The sequence below is a fragment of the Fopius arisanus genome, unplaced genomic scaffold (genome assembly GCF_000806365.1).
Source record: "Fopius arisanus strain USDA-PBARC FA_bdor unplaced genomic scaffold, ASM80636v1 scaffold00031, whole genome shotgun sequence".
NCBI lineage: Eukaryota > Metazoa > Arthropoda > Insecta > Hymenoptera > Braconidae > Fopius > Fopius arisanus.
Window position 1 is genome coordinate 654,528 of NW_011887770.1, and position 18,596 is coordinate 673,123.

At 35.4% G+C, this 18,596-nt stretch overlaps 2 protein-coding genes across 3 annotated transcripts; one reads left to right on the forward strand and one right to left on the reverse strand.

Moving 5' to 3' along the window:
• Positions 1–345: 345 nt before the first annotated feature.
• LOC105265674 (cell wall protein DAN4) lies at positions 346–17,720 on the reverse strand. The gene is made up of 8 exons (XM_011303289.1): positions 17,437–17,720; positions 8,826–10,264; positions 8,190–8,749; positions 6,532–6,647; positions 6,303–6,440; positions 5,976–6,177; positions 4,436–4,660; positions 346–917 (listed from the first exon to the last, which is right to left on the reverse strand). The coding sequence occupies exons 1-8, from the start codon at positions 17,545–17,547 to the stop codon at positions 829–831; spliced, it is 2,880 nt and encodes a 959-aa protein (XP_011301591.1). The 5' UTR covers positions 17,548–17,720; the 3' UTR covers positions 346–828.
• On the forward strand, positions 1,468–4,056 carry LOC105265673 (odorant receptor 85c-like). Of its 2 annotated transcripts, none has more exons than XM_011303286.1 (6): positions 1,468–1,735; positions 2,182–2,690; positions 3,091–3,190; positions 3,256–3,360; positions 3,650–3,805; positions 3,862–4,056. In XM_011303286.1, exons 1-6 carry the CDS (start codon positions 1,505–1,507, stop codon positions 3,919–3,921), a joined length of 1,161 nt encoding a protein of 386 aa, XP_011301588.1. In that variant the 5' UTR covers positions 1,468–1,504; the 3' UTR covers positions 3,922–4,056. The 2 variants fall into 2 exon arrangements, with proteins under 2 accessions (XP_011301588.1, XP_011301590.1); XM_011303288.1 differs by having other exon boundaries at positions 3,650–3,801.
• Positions 17,721–18,596: the final 876 nt, after the last annotated feature.

The following is an 18,596-nucleotide window of genomic DNA, read 5'->3' on the forward strand; positions in this document are numbered from 1 at the left end:
GCGCGAAGTCGCCATTTTACTGAACGACATGGACCCGAAAATGGCGGACAGAACGTGAAAGGTACATATTGTCTTCCCATTTTCTTTCTTCTCTTCTACTAGAGAATCGTTATACTTGCCTTCTTCGTCGGCTAATACTCCGGTTTTTCCGCAGCCGGTCATCATTATCAAGAATATCGCACAGCTGATGAGATTCATTTTTGCTAGATGTACGAGGAAGACAATATTCAAATGAACTGCCGATCGTTTCAACTGCTACTTTGATTTATATAGGATTTTTAGGTGTAAAGCACACATGAAACGTTAGATTTCGTGTGCAAAATAAATATTTGAACTTTTTGGATTATTGAACGTGATAAGGTATTTATAAATTCTGTACACTTTATTCAATAATAATACAAACTGTTCGATAGACAACTTCGCTGTTATAGACATATCGCCATCACTATACAATCGACTTGATTTCATTTAGAGATAAGAAATAAAAATGTAGAAGGTTAATACTTTTTCGTTTGTGTTTTTCTTAACCCACGTGGAACCATTACGCATAAATTAGTTAGTTCTCGTGTATTCGTCGGCTAAAGCTAGTTATTCAAGTGCCTAAAAAAATCGTTTCATTAAGTATTATTCAGAATACACATAGCTCAATTTTATCAATTTTTTATCTATGAAAAATACGGTTGTTTTTCATATTTTATCTTTTTCAGCTGAAACACGTGGAATTTTCTGAATGTCTTCTCCACCACCTGCACTCGACTTTATGGCATTTCGTCGAAGATTTTTCGTTATCAATTTTTCGTTATCAATTATCGTTTAATTCACTGGTTGTTACAGCATTGAGTCGATTGCGTGAATTACACCGTTGGTCGCTGGAATATTGTGAGTCAACACTTGAGCTTCATTCACCTTAACGCGACCTGAAACGAGAATAAATCGGCATGAGACACTATTAACTAGAATAAAAACAATAAAACAGGAAAATCCCAGGATAAAATGAAAATAAAACCGAACAACTTCGCATATTGAATTTTTTTCTAAGAATGTCTTCATAAATTTCATTATTAATTGTTTTTTCATATAAATAAATAAAATGTACCGATTTCACTGATTTTTCATACAATTCCAAATTCAAGAAGATGAATACTCCAAATCCATTCATAAAACCGCGAAAGCTTTCAAAATATTCACCAGAAATAAATGTTAACTCAATATTTTGTTTCTCAGTTACAACAATAATTCCGATTCCATGGGAAATAAAACAATCGGTACAATTTTCCAGCTAATGGCTTCTTTCAAAGGTATTAATAATGACATGATGGGATGTCTGTTATTACTCGAGAAATGTTCTTTGAACTGGGTAAATTGCGGCAATCATTATCCGATCGATTAATTGCCCGTTGGAAATATTAATGATTTCGTTGGAGGAGGAAAAAGAAATCTTTCATTTCAATGTCAGACTCTTGGACGGAACATTCACTTGTGCTTTTATGATAAAGTCTTACGAATGGGGGGCGGAGATCATTTGAGGTTTCACTGGAATTTAACGAGCAATTGTTTGCGAATTATTGCACTCTGGCCTCTGTCGGTGGTTGATAATTTCAGGGGTAAAATTGTAGATTACGGACATTTAATTGTTGTGGGGTCATTAGCATTGCTTCAGGGGGTTAATATGATGGCAATGTGTTATGTCAGCTGTGAGAATTTTGTGGCTGCGGCTGAGAGCATCGGACCAATGGTTCGTAATTGAAAACAATAATTGAAGTTCCTTAAAAAGCCGATCTTCTACACCCAATATCTCACGAACCACTAGAGATACGAGAAAAAGTGACTAGAATTTTCAAGTGCAGAATTGAATTCCCTCGAAAAAGTTCTTCTGACTTTTCCCCTGAAAATCACTCATTAACGGTATAAACCCGCAGATACGATCATTTATATTCATAAAAACATCTAAAAGTTGGTGACGCAATCATCAACTTCGAGGCTAATTATCTCGTGAAGTAATTAGCCCAGAAAAAAATGTCACAAGAACTTTAACGAGCCGGATTTCTTCCTCTTCAAAAAGTCCCCATAACTTTAGTCTCTCACATCACTTGTTAATGAGATAATTTCCAAGCAAGATAAATACTCGCGGGATGAGCACCAGAATAACTTCCACTTGGTCTTCATCACCTAAATTTTCAGATGTCGTTGTTCATAGCCTTTGGGAAGATCTGCATCTACAGATACAACAAATCCTCCCTGAGGAATTTATCAAAAAAACTGGAGGTCTGCCTGAACAATCGAAATAGTCAAGAATACAATTATCTTCGGATGTACATGAAATACGGAAATATCGCGTCAGCATCTGTTTTCGGTTCGATATTCATTCTAATCACTGGATACTTCAGTATTCCATTGATATTGACAACTCATGAGCTTCCCTTTATCGCTTATTACCCCTGGAACTGGCGTAATTCAACTCTTGGATATGCGGCATCTTATTCTCATCAAGTGATTTTAACTTCTGTCCTCTCCTGTGCGTGTTCCACAGAATTCACTTATGTCTGGTACATTAGCCACTGCTGTGCAAGACTCAAAGTTGTCCAGGATAAATTGAAGAGACTATCCACTGGAAACCGCACGAAAAAATGTGGGAAGGATGTGCAGAGAATCCTCTCAGGAATCACTCGTCTTCATGCCGATGTTCTCGAGTAAATCTCCCATTATCAATTACTCCATTAATTTTCTCAAAACTCCACAGAAAATACTGCAGCAATTCTTGCAAGTGATATTGACTCAGCTTCAACGGAAAATGGACACGGAAATTCAAATTTTCGATTGAATCCCAGGGACTGCGGATTCGCACGCTTCGCCTCATCGCATTTTCAAGGAATATCTCTGAATCTAACAGAAATAGCGAAATTTTTATAGGAACCTTTTTTATAGAGTGGAGTTACACCTAGAGAAAAGGTTCTCATAAAAATTTTGGGGTCTCTCTTAGATTCGGAGATATCCCACGAAAACGTACCGATCCGCCAAATTGAGTTTAACATTTTATCTCTGCGCGACTAATTTGTTATATAATTATTTTAAATAAATAAAAAATTGCAGTGACGTCATTCTGATAAACACAGCCTTCACTTATATCGTTCTGCTGTTGTTCCTGGCAGCCGTCATTGCCATTTGCTGTGCTGGATTGACCATAACTAGTGTGAGTAAACGATAAATTCAGTCTCTCCCAATCGTACATCAATAATTTTCATTATTTTTTAACAGAAAACAACCGAATCAACAATTATACTTCTTTTCCTCGTCCTCGCTGTTTATTATGCCCAGCAGTTGCTGTTTTATTATCTTCCTGGGGATCTGCTTGCACGAGAAGTAAATTCCAGGCATCTCAATTAATTTAATCATTAATTCTTCAATTACCATTTGATATTAAAAAATATTGAAATTCCTTCAAGCTATTTTCATGTCTCCAGCAATATTAAATCGTAATCGTAATTAATTAAATTGTACTATTACTAATTTTGTGGTCATTGATGAAATAATGAAATTAAATAATGAAATTATTTTTATGGCATGTGCTATTTAATTAATTATTTTTGCAATAGGTTGAGCTGTTGATTTTTATTGTTTTATAGATTGATTGAAAATCTATTGTTGATAGGCATTAGCTGTGGGGAAGGCGGCGTATTCTAGTGGTTGGGAGATTTTCGATGTTGAATGTAAAAAAACAATTGGACTCATTTTATTCAGGAGTAATTCACCGCCTCGACTGCTAGCTGGGGACTTGAGCCCTTTGTTACTGGAGAATTACATGTCCGTGAGTCTTTGAAATATAGAAAGTGATGGAGAGATATAATATATTTATTTTCACAGTTTCTGGCAACAACTGCATCTTATTTCACCTCGATTCGAGCAGTGACTGATAAAAATTAATGGAAACCAAACAAGACTTGCTTTTGATATTTTTGAATTTGTGAGGGATTGGGAATCGAATATAGTGAATGATATTTAATTATTGTATCTTCAACAGTAAATGAGGATTAGATTTTCAATTAATTATCGTATTATTTCAGCGATGAAGACAGATGAGTCGATGTCAAACTGAAATTTTTTATTTACCAAAAACAGAATAAATCCAATAAATAAAACCCACTGAGAAAATAAATTTCTCTTGCCAAGAATATTTTCTGAGCATTCCCGTAACGTTTAGTAATGGCAAATATTTTCTTGTGGTTAATAAATATTCTTCTGCAAAGAAATGTATTTTCTCATTGCAGAATCCATCGAAGAACCGAATGACGAGAGGTTTTTGGGTCGTGTTCCCCGAATGAATCTCGAAAGGATAACTTTCGTCGAAATTCTCAGCCATCAGCTGTTCCTCTCACATTTCACCGAATTTTTTTCGAAAGTTTTGGATTAATTAATTCATTATGAATCGATTACTGACCTCCATTTTTCTGGATTCTCAATGTAAACTGCGGCCTGAGTGTGTCCTTTTGGTGGTAGAATCTCATACCAGCTGTGTACATCGTCGTTGGTATAATGTGTCGTGAAATTATATTTTTAGCTAATTCCGGACCATCTCCGTCGGTCCAAACTCCTCGTCCCGAGTTCGACGCGGCGGCTGCAAACGCCGAATCCGTTGGGGCAAATACTGTAAATGTCTTGGTCCCTAAATCAAATTAAAAAAAAAAAAACAATAACAATTATATCATGCCGCAATTTTCAATTTGTATTTAACTAATTCAATTTGCTAATAATAATAACAATAACAACAACAATAATACTAATAATAATAATATAATGATAATTTTGTTATTTTAATTTTTTATTCAATCTATTTTTTATTTTTTATTTTTGATTTTATTTGGAATAGAATTCGTAATTAAAATAGTCAAGAAGTATTTAATTGTTTTGTTAATTGTTATTGTTAAAAATAGTAATGATTGTTTAAGTTGAAATTAAACAGTGAAATAGTGCTCTATTCATGCTGCAGTTTAAAAAAAGGATAAAAGGAATAAATAATTCTCGCATCCTTTCTCACGACTTAATCTGCCGTTTTATATAAGATGAATACACAGTAGGCACATATAATATCCCGGAAAGCCCACCTGAATGGAATTCCGCCCTCGTGTCACGTCAATTTCCTAGATTAAAATGAAATCCCAGGGAATTCACTCAAACGCTCTGGATTAAGCCAATGAAAAATGTACACTATTGTAATCCATTTTAGTGGATCTTTAAAATATTTCAACTGTTCCACTTTCACTCTGATGCTCATCAGTCGTTAAAATACGTTTTATAACACAATTTAATGGTTTTTTTTTTCAACGTTATTATTAGATTGCCACAGATTCTGCAATTAGGATTTGTTGCTCCACTTGTTAACAGAACTCTGTAATTTAATTCCATGGGATTACCAGTTTTAGAGGTAATAGGGACAGAGATAACGTCTCAATTTATTTCATTCGTTTTATTTTAGTCTTCTGGGAATATATTGAGAGGCGTAATTGGATTCGAGAGTTACCCCATGTTATCCGCCATTTTGAAGCCGAGAGAGGCGACCGACAAAATGGCGGACAACATCGGATCACTGCTCACACCTGCCATCTCGCTACAAAAATCTAATTTAATTCAAATCTTAAGAATTGAAAAGATCTCCTATTTTTCCTGCCATTAAAATTTTTCTTCATCGAGCAAACGTCAAGAATCGATTGTTAAAAATCGATACTCGATTTTCCAACTCCATTTTGACCGATCGACATTTTCTCGTCGAGATTCGAAATTCTCCATTATTTCAATTTCAAATTTCAATTGTCAGGAATTTCTAATTTTGTGATTCGAGTTGAAATCGATTATTTCTTTCGACCTTCACGCGGGTCAAATCGGGAAACCATGGAAAGCCCTAGCCAACGCGTGAGGCGCATCGACCGAGACCCACCGCGTTAAACATTCCGTGTATTAAATTATTTAAACAATTGAATTACCAGCAAGGGTATCCTCAAGACCGGATGCATGTAGTATTCTCAAGAAAGTACCAAATCTCTGTTCCCGATCGGCAGCAAGGGTCTGCGTTAAATCACCAACAGGAAGTGGAAACATAACACGGTCTACTGCATGGGCAATTCCCTGTGGTATCTCTATGTCACGTTTGTTGGGCGCTACTCTTGCCCCATTTATCGTTGTCACCTGCACGTCAATTGATAAAAAAATGAGGAAATGAAAAAATAATTAAGCACTAATTAAATCCATTTCCACGTCGATTCCTCCCCAGCAATTCTTTTTACCAACAATTACTCTCATTGCGTCGTTACCTTAACGTCATTCCACTCCTGATCATGCATATCATAAACATTAACTCTCAGTTGAGTTCCGGCCAGCGAAACACCTGTCATTTCGTCCTGCAATGAGTCGATTCTAAACGCACCTGGAATTACGTGGTGCAGTAACAGCTGAAAACAATTAATTTATCATATGTTTGATTTTTTCGTGTTAATGATTTTTGAGCCGCGGATTTTTCTGGCTATTTGATGGTACACTTACACCACTCAGGAGTCGAGGATTTTCCTTAAATTTCTGCTCAGCCTTTTCAGGGCCTCCGAGCTGCACCAGGAGTGTCCTGAAGGCCTTGTCCGTCGGCACAAATATCGTATAAGGACCTAAAAAAATTCAAACAAATGACAAATTTAAAAAGAAAATTAAAAAAAAAATACATTTTTCTCTAAAAGTTAATTATCCAATCGATGGGTTCATCCCGGGAAATATTGACGTTTATTTAAATTATTATGACATGTTCATTAAATTAATTAATTAAATTAAATTTATACTGAAAAGACGTTTATTTCTCTCAGGGCAATTCAAAATTGAGATGGACATGTGCGATGGTATTTCGTATAAGAACCTAAAAAAATTCAAACAAATGACAAATTTAAAAAGAAAATTTAAAAAAAAATACATTTTTCTCTAAAAGTTAATTATCCAATCGATGGGTTTATCCCGGGAAATATTGACGTTTATTTAAATTATTATGACATGTTCATCAAATTAATTAATTTAATTAAATTTATACTGAAAAGACGTTTATTTCTCTCAGGGCAATTCAAAATTGAGATGGACATGTGCGATGGTATTTCGTATAAGGACCTAAAAAAATTCAAACAAATGACAAATTTAAAAAGAAAATTTAAAAAAAAATACATTTTTCTCTAAAAGTTAATTATCCAATCGATGGGTTTATCCCGGGAAATATTGACGTTTATTTAAATTATTATGACATGTTCATCAAATTAATTAATTTAATTAAATTTATACTGAAAAGATGTTTATTTCTCTCAGGGTAATTCAAAATTGAGATGGACATGTCCGATGGTATTTCGTATGCCTCTCGCATTTTCCCATCTTGCAAAAAAAAAAAGAGCGGCTGAATGAGAAATTGAACGAAATTTCGCAATGGAGGGGTAAAAAATATGAGAGAGCGCGTGAGAACGCGATTGGACGCGTTGCAATGTGAGTTAATGAGGATTCCAAGTGTCTTCCTTATTGAGATCCAACATACGAAGACTTATTACTCACTCATGTGGTGGATCGTACTTTCGTTACGCTCTAATCGCGAATTCATTCTCTCTTTTTTTTTTATTAATTACGGGTGATTCGTTCCACTTCATCGGGGGGATAATTACTGGGGGCATAAAATGTTTATTGAACCCATCAGTGTCCAGTCATTGGGCAATTGTGGTTTAGTATCTTTTTTCTTTATTTATCTCACACGGAAACGATTATTTTCAGATGAACAGAGACACTGGAGCTGGGGAAAGGAAATTTTCATTGATGATTTCGGAGGCATGAGAGGATTAAGTCGATTTATAGAGCGGAGAAAATGTTAAATTACACGTGTTAAAATACAGATTACAGTTGGAGAGTAATTTCACAAGTTTTTAGAGTGGATTCGCTGTTTTTACATTTTTCCTTCCTAAATAGTTCTATTAAAAAAAAAACCCGGAAAATATTCACGTTTTTTCATTCATTTATTGCAAAAATAGATAAATATAAATAAATGTATTGCTCATGAATTTCCATGAAGATAAAACTCTAGAATCGAATAATCCAGAAATTGTTTCTTAATTTATTCGTTTGATGATTGTCTAGAGATAAATGACTTCCAGGGAAAGGCGTGGAAGATAAAAATTTAATATAGTACTCACCAGTTTCATTGAGTACAGTATCGAGTCCGGATTGCCTGAGATATTTAGCCATTGCGAATAATCCCTCCCTCCTCAACAAATTGGCGATAGTCTCGAGGGGTTGAGCATCCCCAGGAGTGGTTGCCTCGAAGGAGGCACCGGAATTTCCACCCAAGTCATTGAATATGAGATTTTCACTTGCTCCAGCGCTATTCAAACTCGTGGCTTCGGTGCTTGAGATGCCTCTGGGAATCGGTGAAACTGTGGAACTAGCGAAGTGAACGTACGACGAGGATTGAGGTCCATACGAGGTCGTGAATACCGGCGGATGTGTCGTACTTATGATTTCACTAACTGGCGCCATTGTTGGTATGAAGTGACTCCTGGGTGGGTGAATTGTCGTTGAGATTGATCTGTACGCGGTGGATGGAGATCTAGCTGTTGTTGGATTGAATGTCGAGATGGAGTTGAAGATATTCGCAGACTGAGTTGATGCTGAGGTGACGTAATTATCCAATTGGGACACCGACTTCGGGGTTACAGTCACGCGAGGGGAGTAATCGGCCGATAAATCACTGGAACTAAAAAAAATAATAACAATTCTCTTCAGCTGTCATATTATTTGTTGACTATTTGATGTAACATATTGTAACCCACCTGTCCCTGATCTTAGCAGAGCTGGGTAATCCGGTGTACTTGATGGTGGTTGCCTTCTCCTCCTTGGTGACACCCTTGGTCGTCCCCTTCGGCTCCCTCGGGCTCTTCGAGCTCGGTGGCAACTTGATCTCCCCTTTCTTAATCTTCTCGACGATGCTCTCAACGTCAACACCACCGTCCTCCTTGGAATTCCCCTTGACCCCTTGAACCTTGAAAGTTCCATCGGACTGTTCTTCGAGAACGACGAACGTCACCTTCTTGCCAGCTCCCTGAATCGTCGATCTTGCGACATCCTCGAGCTTTCCATCATCCTTGTGCCTCAACACCTCGAAGTCAGCACCTGGTGGTAGAACCCCCTTTGTTAGCTCTTCTAGGACCGTCTTGGCAGGCTTGACAGTCGTCGTCGAGCTGGCATTCAAATCCAAAGCTTGTGTCACAGTTTGAAATTGACTCGATCCCTCATTCGGTACAATAGAGGACAGCCCATTCGGTGCCTGAATAATCTGCAGTTTCCGTCCATTCGGCAGCACCAGGTCCCGGGTTGTCACGTTCTTCTCGTCGTCGCTGTTCTCGGCGAGGGCTAGCTTCAGCTGGCGCAGCAGCTGATCCTTCTCGGAAGTCTTTGACTTTGAGGGACGCGTCGCTGGTTTCTCAGTTTGATAGATTATCTTAATCTGGGGCTTGTTCTTGCCGGTGGCTATCAGCTGGGGATTCTGTGCCTGAATCAGCTGGAGAAGGTCTTTCGGGATGTCCTGGGGCTCCTCAAGCTTCGGCTCTTGCGGTTTGGGCGATGTCAGTGGTGTGAGTGATGCTGTCAGCGGCTTCGCTGTCGTTGTGAATTTCTTCTGGTGAGTGGCTATTGCTTTCAGGAAGAGCTCGGATTCCGCTGGAGTGATTCGTCTGGACGTTGGCGAAGACAACAGCAACGATGAAGCACTCGTTGTCGCTGGTGTTGTACTCGTTGTTGTCGAGGTCAGGGCTTTTAGCTGTTGCTGTCGCAGAAGCTCCTGTTGTCTTCTCAGCTCGTTCTGCTCGAGGATCAGTTGCTCTCGCTGCTTCCGGAGGAGATCTAGCTCCCGTTGTTTCTCGTAGTAGCTCTGCAGGCTGATGGAGGAGGCGTCGTTGTAGTACGTCGACGGGAGATCCGTTGCGCTTGGAAAATTCGGGAACAGGGAAGAGGAAAACTGGGGAATTGAGTATTGAGCTGTTTGGGGAAATGGACGCTCTGTTGATGATTTTGTTCGGTCGACTCGGTATTTCGCCAGGGAGGGGTACAACCCTGCGTCGGATTTTGATGCTAGCTGGGGCTGGGGAAATGTTACGTGGGAATTACCAGGAAAATTGTATCGCAGCTGGTGCTGTTGGACGTCCGTCAGGATCTGCTGCTGTTGCGTCGACGAGAGTCGCACTCGCGGGTCAGGGGTTTGACGCACCGGAAACTGCAACAGAATATAATTTCACTTAATGAAATTTAAAAAAATCAAGGTCATATTAAATTAGTCGTAACTTCAATGAACAAAAATAATAAATTCATTGTAATGAAGAAGTTTTTAATTGAAATTTGATTGTGATATTTTTCATGGATTAAAATGCATTGATAATATTGATATAAAATTACTAGTAATTATTATTAATTAATTGGATTACTGAATTATTTTATTAATGCAATCATTTGTTATTGGCTGGATTGAAATAGTTTTTTGTTCCTCATTGGTAATTGAAACGCGGAATTATTGTGAAATGAAATTTAATAAATTATTATAAAAATGATGATTCATGCCGAACCTCGGAGGAGAATGTGTTTTAATTTTACGGATTTCACAAGTCCTTTTGAAACTCATCTCAGACACTCGGGATTGGGTTAGACTTTCTACGTGTCGGCATTGCGTGTCTGTTCATTCCTCCCACAATTCACACTGTGCGACGTAAATGGATAGGCTAAATAACAAATTCAATTCAACGGAAATTACTGGAGCAATTGAATCTCATTGATTTACGGGGGAAGGAATTTCCCACGCCCTTGACGCCGACAAAACCGTAGGAAGTGAATTGCTATTTTAAGTATTGCGAACGGATTGATTTATTTCACAATTTTCAATTGACTCGGGGAATTGATAAAACGCATCGTCGATTTAATTCTTGAATGGAGATAATTATAATTGGGTCGTGATTTTTTTTTCGATTATTCTCAAAAAAATAAAACAATTACTTCAATATTATTCATAATAATTAATGAAACATTGATATTTTAATGAGCCTTGATATCACAATAATTGAAAATTTAAAGATTGAAGGGTCTTGGGTGAAATATTGTATAAAAAATTTCAATTATAATTAATTTTCCTTTTTTTATTTTTAAAACATTTTTCCTGTGAATTTTCCAAGTGCCCCTCCCACCCGCAAGCGTTTCAGAAAAAATTTTTATAATCGAAATTCCGTGATAATTGAATAAAATTATTTTTTCAAAATCACAATGTGTAAATAAAATGGACAATTTCCAGGTATTGAATTCCTTGGAATTCCATGTGAATAAATGAGAACATGAGAATAATTTCCGGGAAATCTAGGAAATTTCTGTAAGAGATTGGCATGACGGTGGGATAGAGTGAAATAATTTTGGGGGGTAAATAAACCGGTGTGTATGTATTATTTACTCTCAGCAACAATTTCACCGGGTGACCTGGGGGTCACCTTGAACCATTATTCTCAGGAGCAGTTGGAGATTTCACTCTTCACAGCGGCATGGATGGATTTTCTGGCATGCATTATTGTACCTTTCATTGCGAAAGATTGCGAGTAATTTCCGGGAGGATAAAAGTCCGAGAAAGCAGTTATTATTTTATTTACCTGGATAATTTCGTAGGTGCATCAGGAGACACCCAACACCTCACACGAATCAAAAAATATTCCTCTGACCGATTTAACGAGTTTATTTAAAACCCAATGTTTATAACTATTTTCGGTTAATTGTGGGACTTGAAGAAATAATTTTTATCGAGTTATTTGAACCCGGAAAAAGTCTTGAATCGTTATCTCAGATTGCCCACTCGTCCCCTTTCTCATCTCCAGGACAAATCGTCCTCACACCTGTCGACTTTCGTCCCAACTTTCCCCGGTCGAAAAATTCCTCGATAATTACTCAATTTTCATCAATTCCCAACGGCAATTAGGGCTGCTCGCGATAAATCAATGGAATCAACGGTGAGAGATTCAAATAACAGTAGTTTCCCGCGCACAATGAAAAAAAAAAATACAAAACTGTCCGATAAAAATACTTCCGGTCTGCGAATTATGTAAAGTACATTTATTTATGAAGCTATTCCGATTGAATGTGCGGTGGGATAAATATTTCATCCGCCCGAGGCACAACAACTTTTCCTTTTCGTTTTTTTTTTATTTGGTTATGGCGCTAGTGAAAGGATGACCGTTCGGGGATTCCCCTCACTTCGTAATTCCTGTTGTGGTCATCTCACTGACCAATACTGGAATTATTTCGACTGGAGAATGGGATGAGAATAATATAATGCACTCGTGTTACTTTCTTTCGTCGATGTGTTAAGCTGTTGAGTGATTGATCAGATTTTTTCTTTCGAAAGTTTTTTCGAGTTTGAAAGTTGAAGAGGTTATTGTTTGAGGACACCTTAACATACTCTTGATTTTATCGGTTTTAGTTTGTTCAGCGATGACTAAACAATAAATTATAATCAACATTTACATATCATTTACAAATCCGTTAATATTTACAATTTTATATCAATTTTGTCAATTTTTTCGATTTTTCCAAATTTCTACAGTAAAAAAAGAAAAAAAAATTGCCTCCCCTCTTTCGTATAATTCAAACAAACATTGAATTAACTATTAACAATTGATATTAAACAGTGATTAAAGATTAAATCCTCGATTACAAAATTTTTTAATACCGAAATTTCATTGGAAATTTAAAACGACGAAAATTTTCAACTTCACTGGAAATTTTTTGTTAGTGCAAAAAAACCGATGGGCATAAATTTATTTGTTGTTCACAGGGTCTCAACCGACGAATAAACAATTCCATTGAATTGTTTATTCGTCATTCATAGTTCAATGCGGAAGAATAAACAAAAACGGAATTTCCGCGGAAGGGAGCCATCACCGTCACACGGTTTTCCCATTTTCTACGAACATTGTTTAAAAAAAAACAAGACAATAATGGAGAATAAAACTAGAACGTGGATGAAGAAGAAAAATGTAAAAACACTAGACGAATTTTCTCACACGATAGATTAGCCCCAGATTGTGCGAGAGTGAAAGGCAATTCGCATATACTCTCAATGTTTTAATCGTTATGTCAACTATCCAATTGAATTTTATTTTTAATAACCGTGAGAATCTCCACTTCCTTTCATCAGTTTTTCGTAAACTTTCATTTTTATCCCTCCAATCGCTTTTGCCTAAAAATTTCACTACAATTTTTCGTTTCTTTTATTTTTCCCGCAATTCGACGATTATCTGATAAAAAATTACATACACTGTATTTATTTACTCCAGCTAATTCACTCTTGAATTCTCGCAAGAAAATAGATATAAATATTTGCATTTGAATTCTTCGATTTTCTTGCAGTTTCGAAATTTATTTCTTTACTGTAATTATTATTCTCTGAAGGTGAACGGTTTTGCCCTCAGACTCGAGCGAGACGATCGTAAAGATGATTGGATTATTTATTTTTAATTGAAACCTATTGAAAACTCAGGCTTATTACGGATAATTTTATTTATGACTAAAAAGGTCTTCCAATATTCCCATAAATATTCATAATTTTCCATATTATCGATATTCAATAAAATTTTAAAATCTAATTCCAACTTTCCACGGATCTCCCCCAAAATTATAAACTCAATAAACAATTATGACTTATAAATTTTCAATAGAAGAAAAATTCAATAAAAACGTTTAATTTGTTGATGCAAAATCACGTGAAATTGACTAAAAATAACCAATTGTTTAACAACAACAATGAATTATTCATAATTACCAATCAAATGGAATTTTAATGAAAATAATTTTGTGGGGTTTTAATGAAAATTATAATTTAATTGTTTAAGATATTGAGAATTGTTGAGAATGTTAATTAATTTTCCTAGTTAATCATGCAAGATCATTTGAGATGATCGGCTGAAAGTGAAAATCCTCGTTTTTCCGTCTCTCACTTTTTTCTCGAGTTTTTCGCGTCTCGTGTGACCTCGTGAGATTTCTCTCCAACAAGTACAGAGACTCTACTTCCGGTCTTCCTCATGGAGTACTACACACGTACCACGTTGATTACACAGAACGACTGCACTTGTCGGTGAAAATAATTATCCGGTCAAAACGACTAGTTTTTTTTATTTGTCCATCAGGATTATTTATTCATCCGTTTAAGCTGCATAAAACTACTTTTAATGGAGTTAAACATTTATATTTATTATATTTATTGCACCTCAATGGTTATCACTGTTATGTTTATTGATAGTGTTATCAACATTGTTAATAATTATAGTATTATTATTTATTATGGGCTCGTTACTCCAGACACTTTAAATCTAGTAAAAACAATAATGTTTATGGAAACATATGTGATGGCTTCCGCTGTAATTGCCAGTCTTGAGATTGTTAAATTATTTGTTATGTAAATGAATTATTGTATCTGTTAATAAAAGCCTTCATAAAAATTTCATTGTGTGAACATTCACTAGGAATATCCACATGTTTTCTCCAGTCATTTAATATTTTTTTTTTTTGGGGGGACAGAATAAATTTAACGACAAATTTTCTCTGGAAAATTCATTTCGACTTAAATAATTTCCCAAAATTATTAAAATGCTTTCTCCGGTCGTTCTAGATTTTCTGGGACATGGGAATAAATTGGAATCCAAAGGTTTCTCGTTGTGGATCCAAAAATTAATTAATCGATGATGCAATGCTAATAAATGGATAATTAAAAAATTTTCGTAAAGTATTGGGGGAATAAATCTGGAAGAAGAAAGTTATCTATAAATCTAATAAGTGTCATCAATTACGCTGTCCACAGGTGCACAAATGTTTTCACTTGAAGTTTAAACTCTCTAATTCTCGTAATCATCTTATCCGAGTAGAAGAAATTCAACGAGTCTCAAGTTCATCCTCACATTGCAGTGACAATTATCCTTACCGAGGTAATAACACTTCCTGAGACCTTCGCCATTCACTCTTGACTATTTAAACAACAATTTCAACAATATCTGGATGAAATGAATTTTCACCAATCGAAATATATTTTCTACTGGCAATATTTTTCGCTGGCGCTGTTAAATACGCGAACCGTGAAATTTAAGTAATTTTTACGAGTACTTGACAAATAATTCAGTCTTCTTTATCTCTAGTTTAACAAAGGAGAAAACTTTCCAACTTTCCTAACGTCGGGAGAAAAATCCTTGTGTATTCACCAGTGGCGGGTGATAAATAGAATTTCAAGTATTTTTTTTATTGGATATTTTTTTCTTTCAAATTTTCAACAATTTTTTTCTTCAAATTCGCGGAATTTGCCAACATGTTATTTTCATGATTTTCCTCGATGAACGGAACACGAAACTCCAAAGGTAAATTGGTAAATTAAAAATAAGGATAAGTGGAAACTATCGGGGGGTCTCAACCTTTCGCCTTTGATTTCGTAATTACCGGTCAAAAAGCGGAAATCTCGTGTTCCTGGGAGTCATGGAATTATCTCTCTTTGAATCTTCATTACTCTTTCGATCTGTCCTGTTTTCTCAATTTTCTCTTTAAATATTTTACTATTCGATTCGTCACTCCGATATTTTAAGAATTCGGAGAATTACTGTCAAATAATTATTTTTATTTTAATTGTGGAATTTTAAAGGAAAATACAGAATGTAATTACGAATTCCACAAAATCCCCGGGAATTCTCTCCGGAATTTGAAGAATTCCAGAATTGAAAATTCCAGACTTTTTTTAATAATTTCTTCTGCTGCTAAATTCTTCGAAGTGAAAAATAATTTTTTTCCTGATTCATTTGAATAATTCGTACAGATTAAAGTGATTTTTATAATAAAAAATATAAACATTCATACAATTGTTATTAATTAGGGCTTAGAGATGAGTGATGAGTGACTTCCCCTGTTATCCTCGGGTTTTCTAAACTAGGAAGTACGTGATAATGAAGTTAATTAAATTATTTCGGTAATTGAGTTGCAGAGGAATTTTATAAACTATTTAAATCCATGGCTTGCAACAGAAGGGAATAATTTCACGTAACTAGTTAATGGTTTTGGTGGGGAGTTGGGGGATTTGGGTACGGCTGTAATGAGCGCTAATTTTCAACAATTACCTGGCTATATGGAGCAAAGATAGCGCCTTCGGTTTTATTACGAAAACAATTGTCTATTTTAGATAATTTGTTGTAGCGCAACTGCTCACGTTTGCCGTCGCTTTATTACGATTAATTCTTTAATTGTTAATTATCCTCATTAACTATTTCGTCATTTAAATAATTATCACGTCAAGAATTTTTATCTACCATTTTACCATAAACAATTTCAACGAAATTTCACGATTTTCAGAATAATTCTGTTTTATTTAATAAAAAATATTAATTAGTTAATTAATAAACAATCGATCAAAATAAATATTTCACATTAAATCGGATTTTATTGAACACAAAAATTGTGGATTAAATGTGAATTTTAATGAGAGTGTTAATTATTATTTATAATTGTTATTAATTATTCATTGATAATTACATTTGTTTATTATTATTATTGTTGATTTTAAGGGGTGTGGAATTTTTTATGAAAAAATTGTTATTGCGGGGGAAAATTTGAGTTTTTATGGCGCGAGATTCGGTTGAAGTTTTTTTTTCGGTTTTTTTTTTAAATATAAAAAAAAAAATTTTTAATGCAGTGGACATACGATCGTCTTAACCACGGGACGTCGGTCATTGCGGCCTGAACATGAAAGTGGAACCGAGTCATACATTCACCCACTGACAGACTGACTTCTGACCCACTACATCATTTGTAACAATTTTTTTAAATAAATTTTCCGTAACTAATGGAAATGCGATTGAGGGTAACTGCACGCTCGGTGTAATTTTTCAAAGTACGTGATGTACATTTGCTGGGACAATTGGAATTTCATGGATACTCACTGGGTAATTGTTTAAATAAATTCTAGGACTGCGAAAAAATTGTAATTGACTGCCGTAAAAAATCGTGGGTCATTTTTACTCCAATTACGAAATTCTGTTGTTGAATTTCTGTTAATTTCGCTGTAACAATTATTTGTTGCTGTGTAAATTTATTTTTTCAACAGTTTTTATTTTTTTATGTCGATTCATCATTTATCTTCCATTTTTCAGTTCAAACTCCCATTTCGCCCGCGAAAAATTAATTATCAATTAATTAAAACATAAATTCAAATCTTGCGTCTCCATTTTTCACTTCAAATTCAATTCTTAAATATTTGGGCCTTATTTCCTGGTGGGACCCGAAGAATTACTTGTCCAATTTATCATTCCACCGCGAATTACAAAAATCCTCCACAAAATTATCAATAAAATCTCAATTTTTAAATGACGAAAAAAAATAAAAAAAACTCACTCCTGAGAAATTAGTCAAGTCACTTCCTGGGAGAATCTCGGGATCAGCCCCAGGGTGGGCCAGAGCAATCCCCATAAATCCCCACACCATAAACACCATCGCACGACCCATTCTGCCCCGCACTGTTCACAAAAACTCGCGAAATCCCCAGAAAATAGGAAAAAAAAAAGAAAAAAAAAAGGGGAAGACAATAAAAATCCGAAGACCTCAAATTTTTTATCTTATCGAGGATATTATTTTCCTGATGCCTCTCTTTCTTATTCTCCCTGTAGTTGACGTACGCTTGAGAATCGACTGGAGACTGCGTTGAATCGTAAAAGGTGCGAGAGTTTTGCTCAGATGGAGAAGCCCCAGGTGGGAGATCACCGGACGATTTGAAATGTCCGAGTTCGGTGAACGTTCGAAGGTTCACCATCACTTTTTCACATTTTTCTTTCATCCTTCAAATGATAAATAGCCACTGCAATTTTTCCATTAAACATCAGCCATTTTTCTTCCCTGAATAATCACTCACCCACTAGAAAATAATTTTTTCCACAAAGAACCGATAAATTCCCCCACAAAATAATTACATTCCCATGTTTAATAATTAATTATGATTTTCCATAATTAATGCACAAACACCTGTTAATAAAAACAAGAGTAATGACGTCAATTAAAATTATTAATGACAAATAATTCACATGTTGTTTAATGTAAATTATCCTATATATTTTTTAATTAATTAATTTTGTTATATTGTTTTTTAATTTACATATGTACTGGTGCTATGTAAATGGCCTCGCGAGAAGTGAATAAATTCGTGAGAATATTTTTGCGGTGACACCAAGTCGTCCTAAAAATTGCAAAATTATGAAAAACCGCGACAATAAAATTGCTCTATATACCACTGACGGTGAAATAATTGGAAAGTGCCAATTTTCCTTGCATTCATCACATGCACAGGATTATATTCCGTTGATTGCTTTTGCAACATCAAACTCGCCCACAAAATTGTCCTGTAATTATATTCATCTCATTGCCTTGACGGAAATCATTCCTTTTCTTTCCCTTGACGAATTTTAAACTCAAGTGAGAAGTGGAAAAATAATATCCAGGGAATAGTACGTGTTTGTTCTGCTAATCTGGAGAGAATAAAAAAACATTTGTGATTTTTTTTT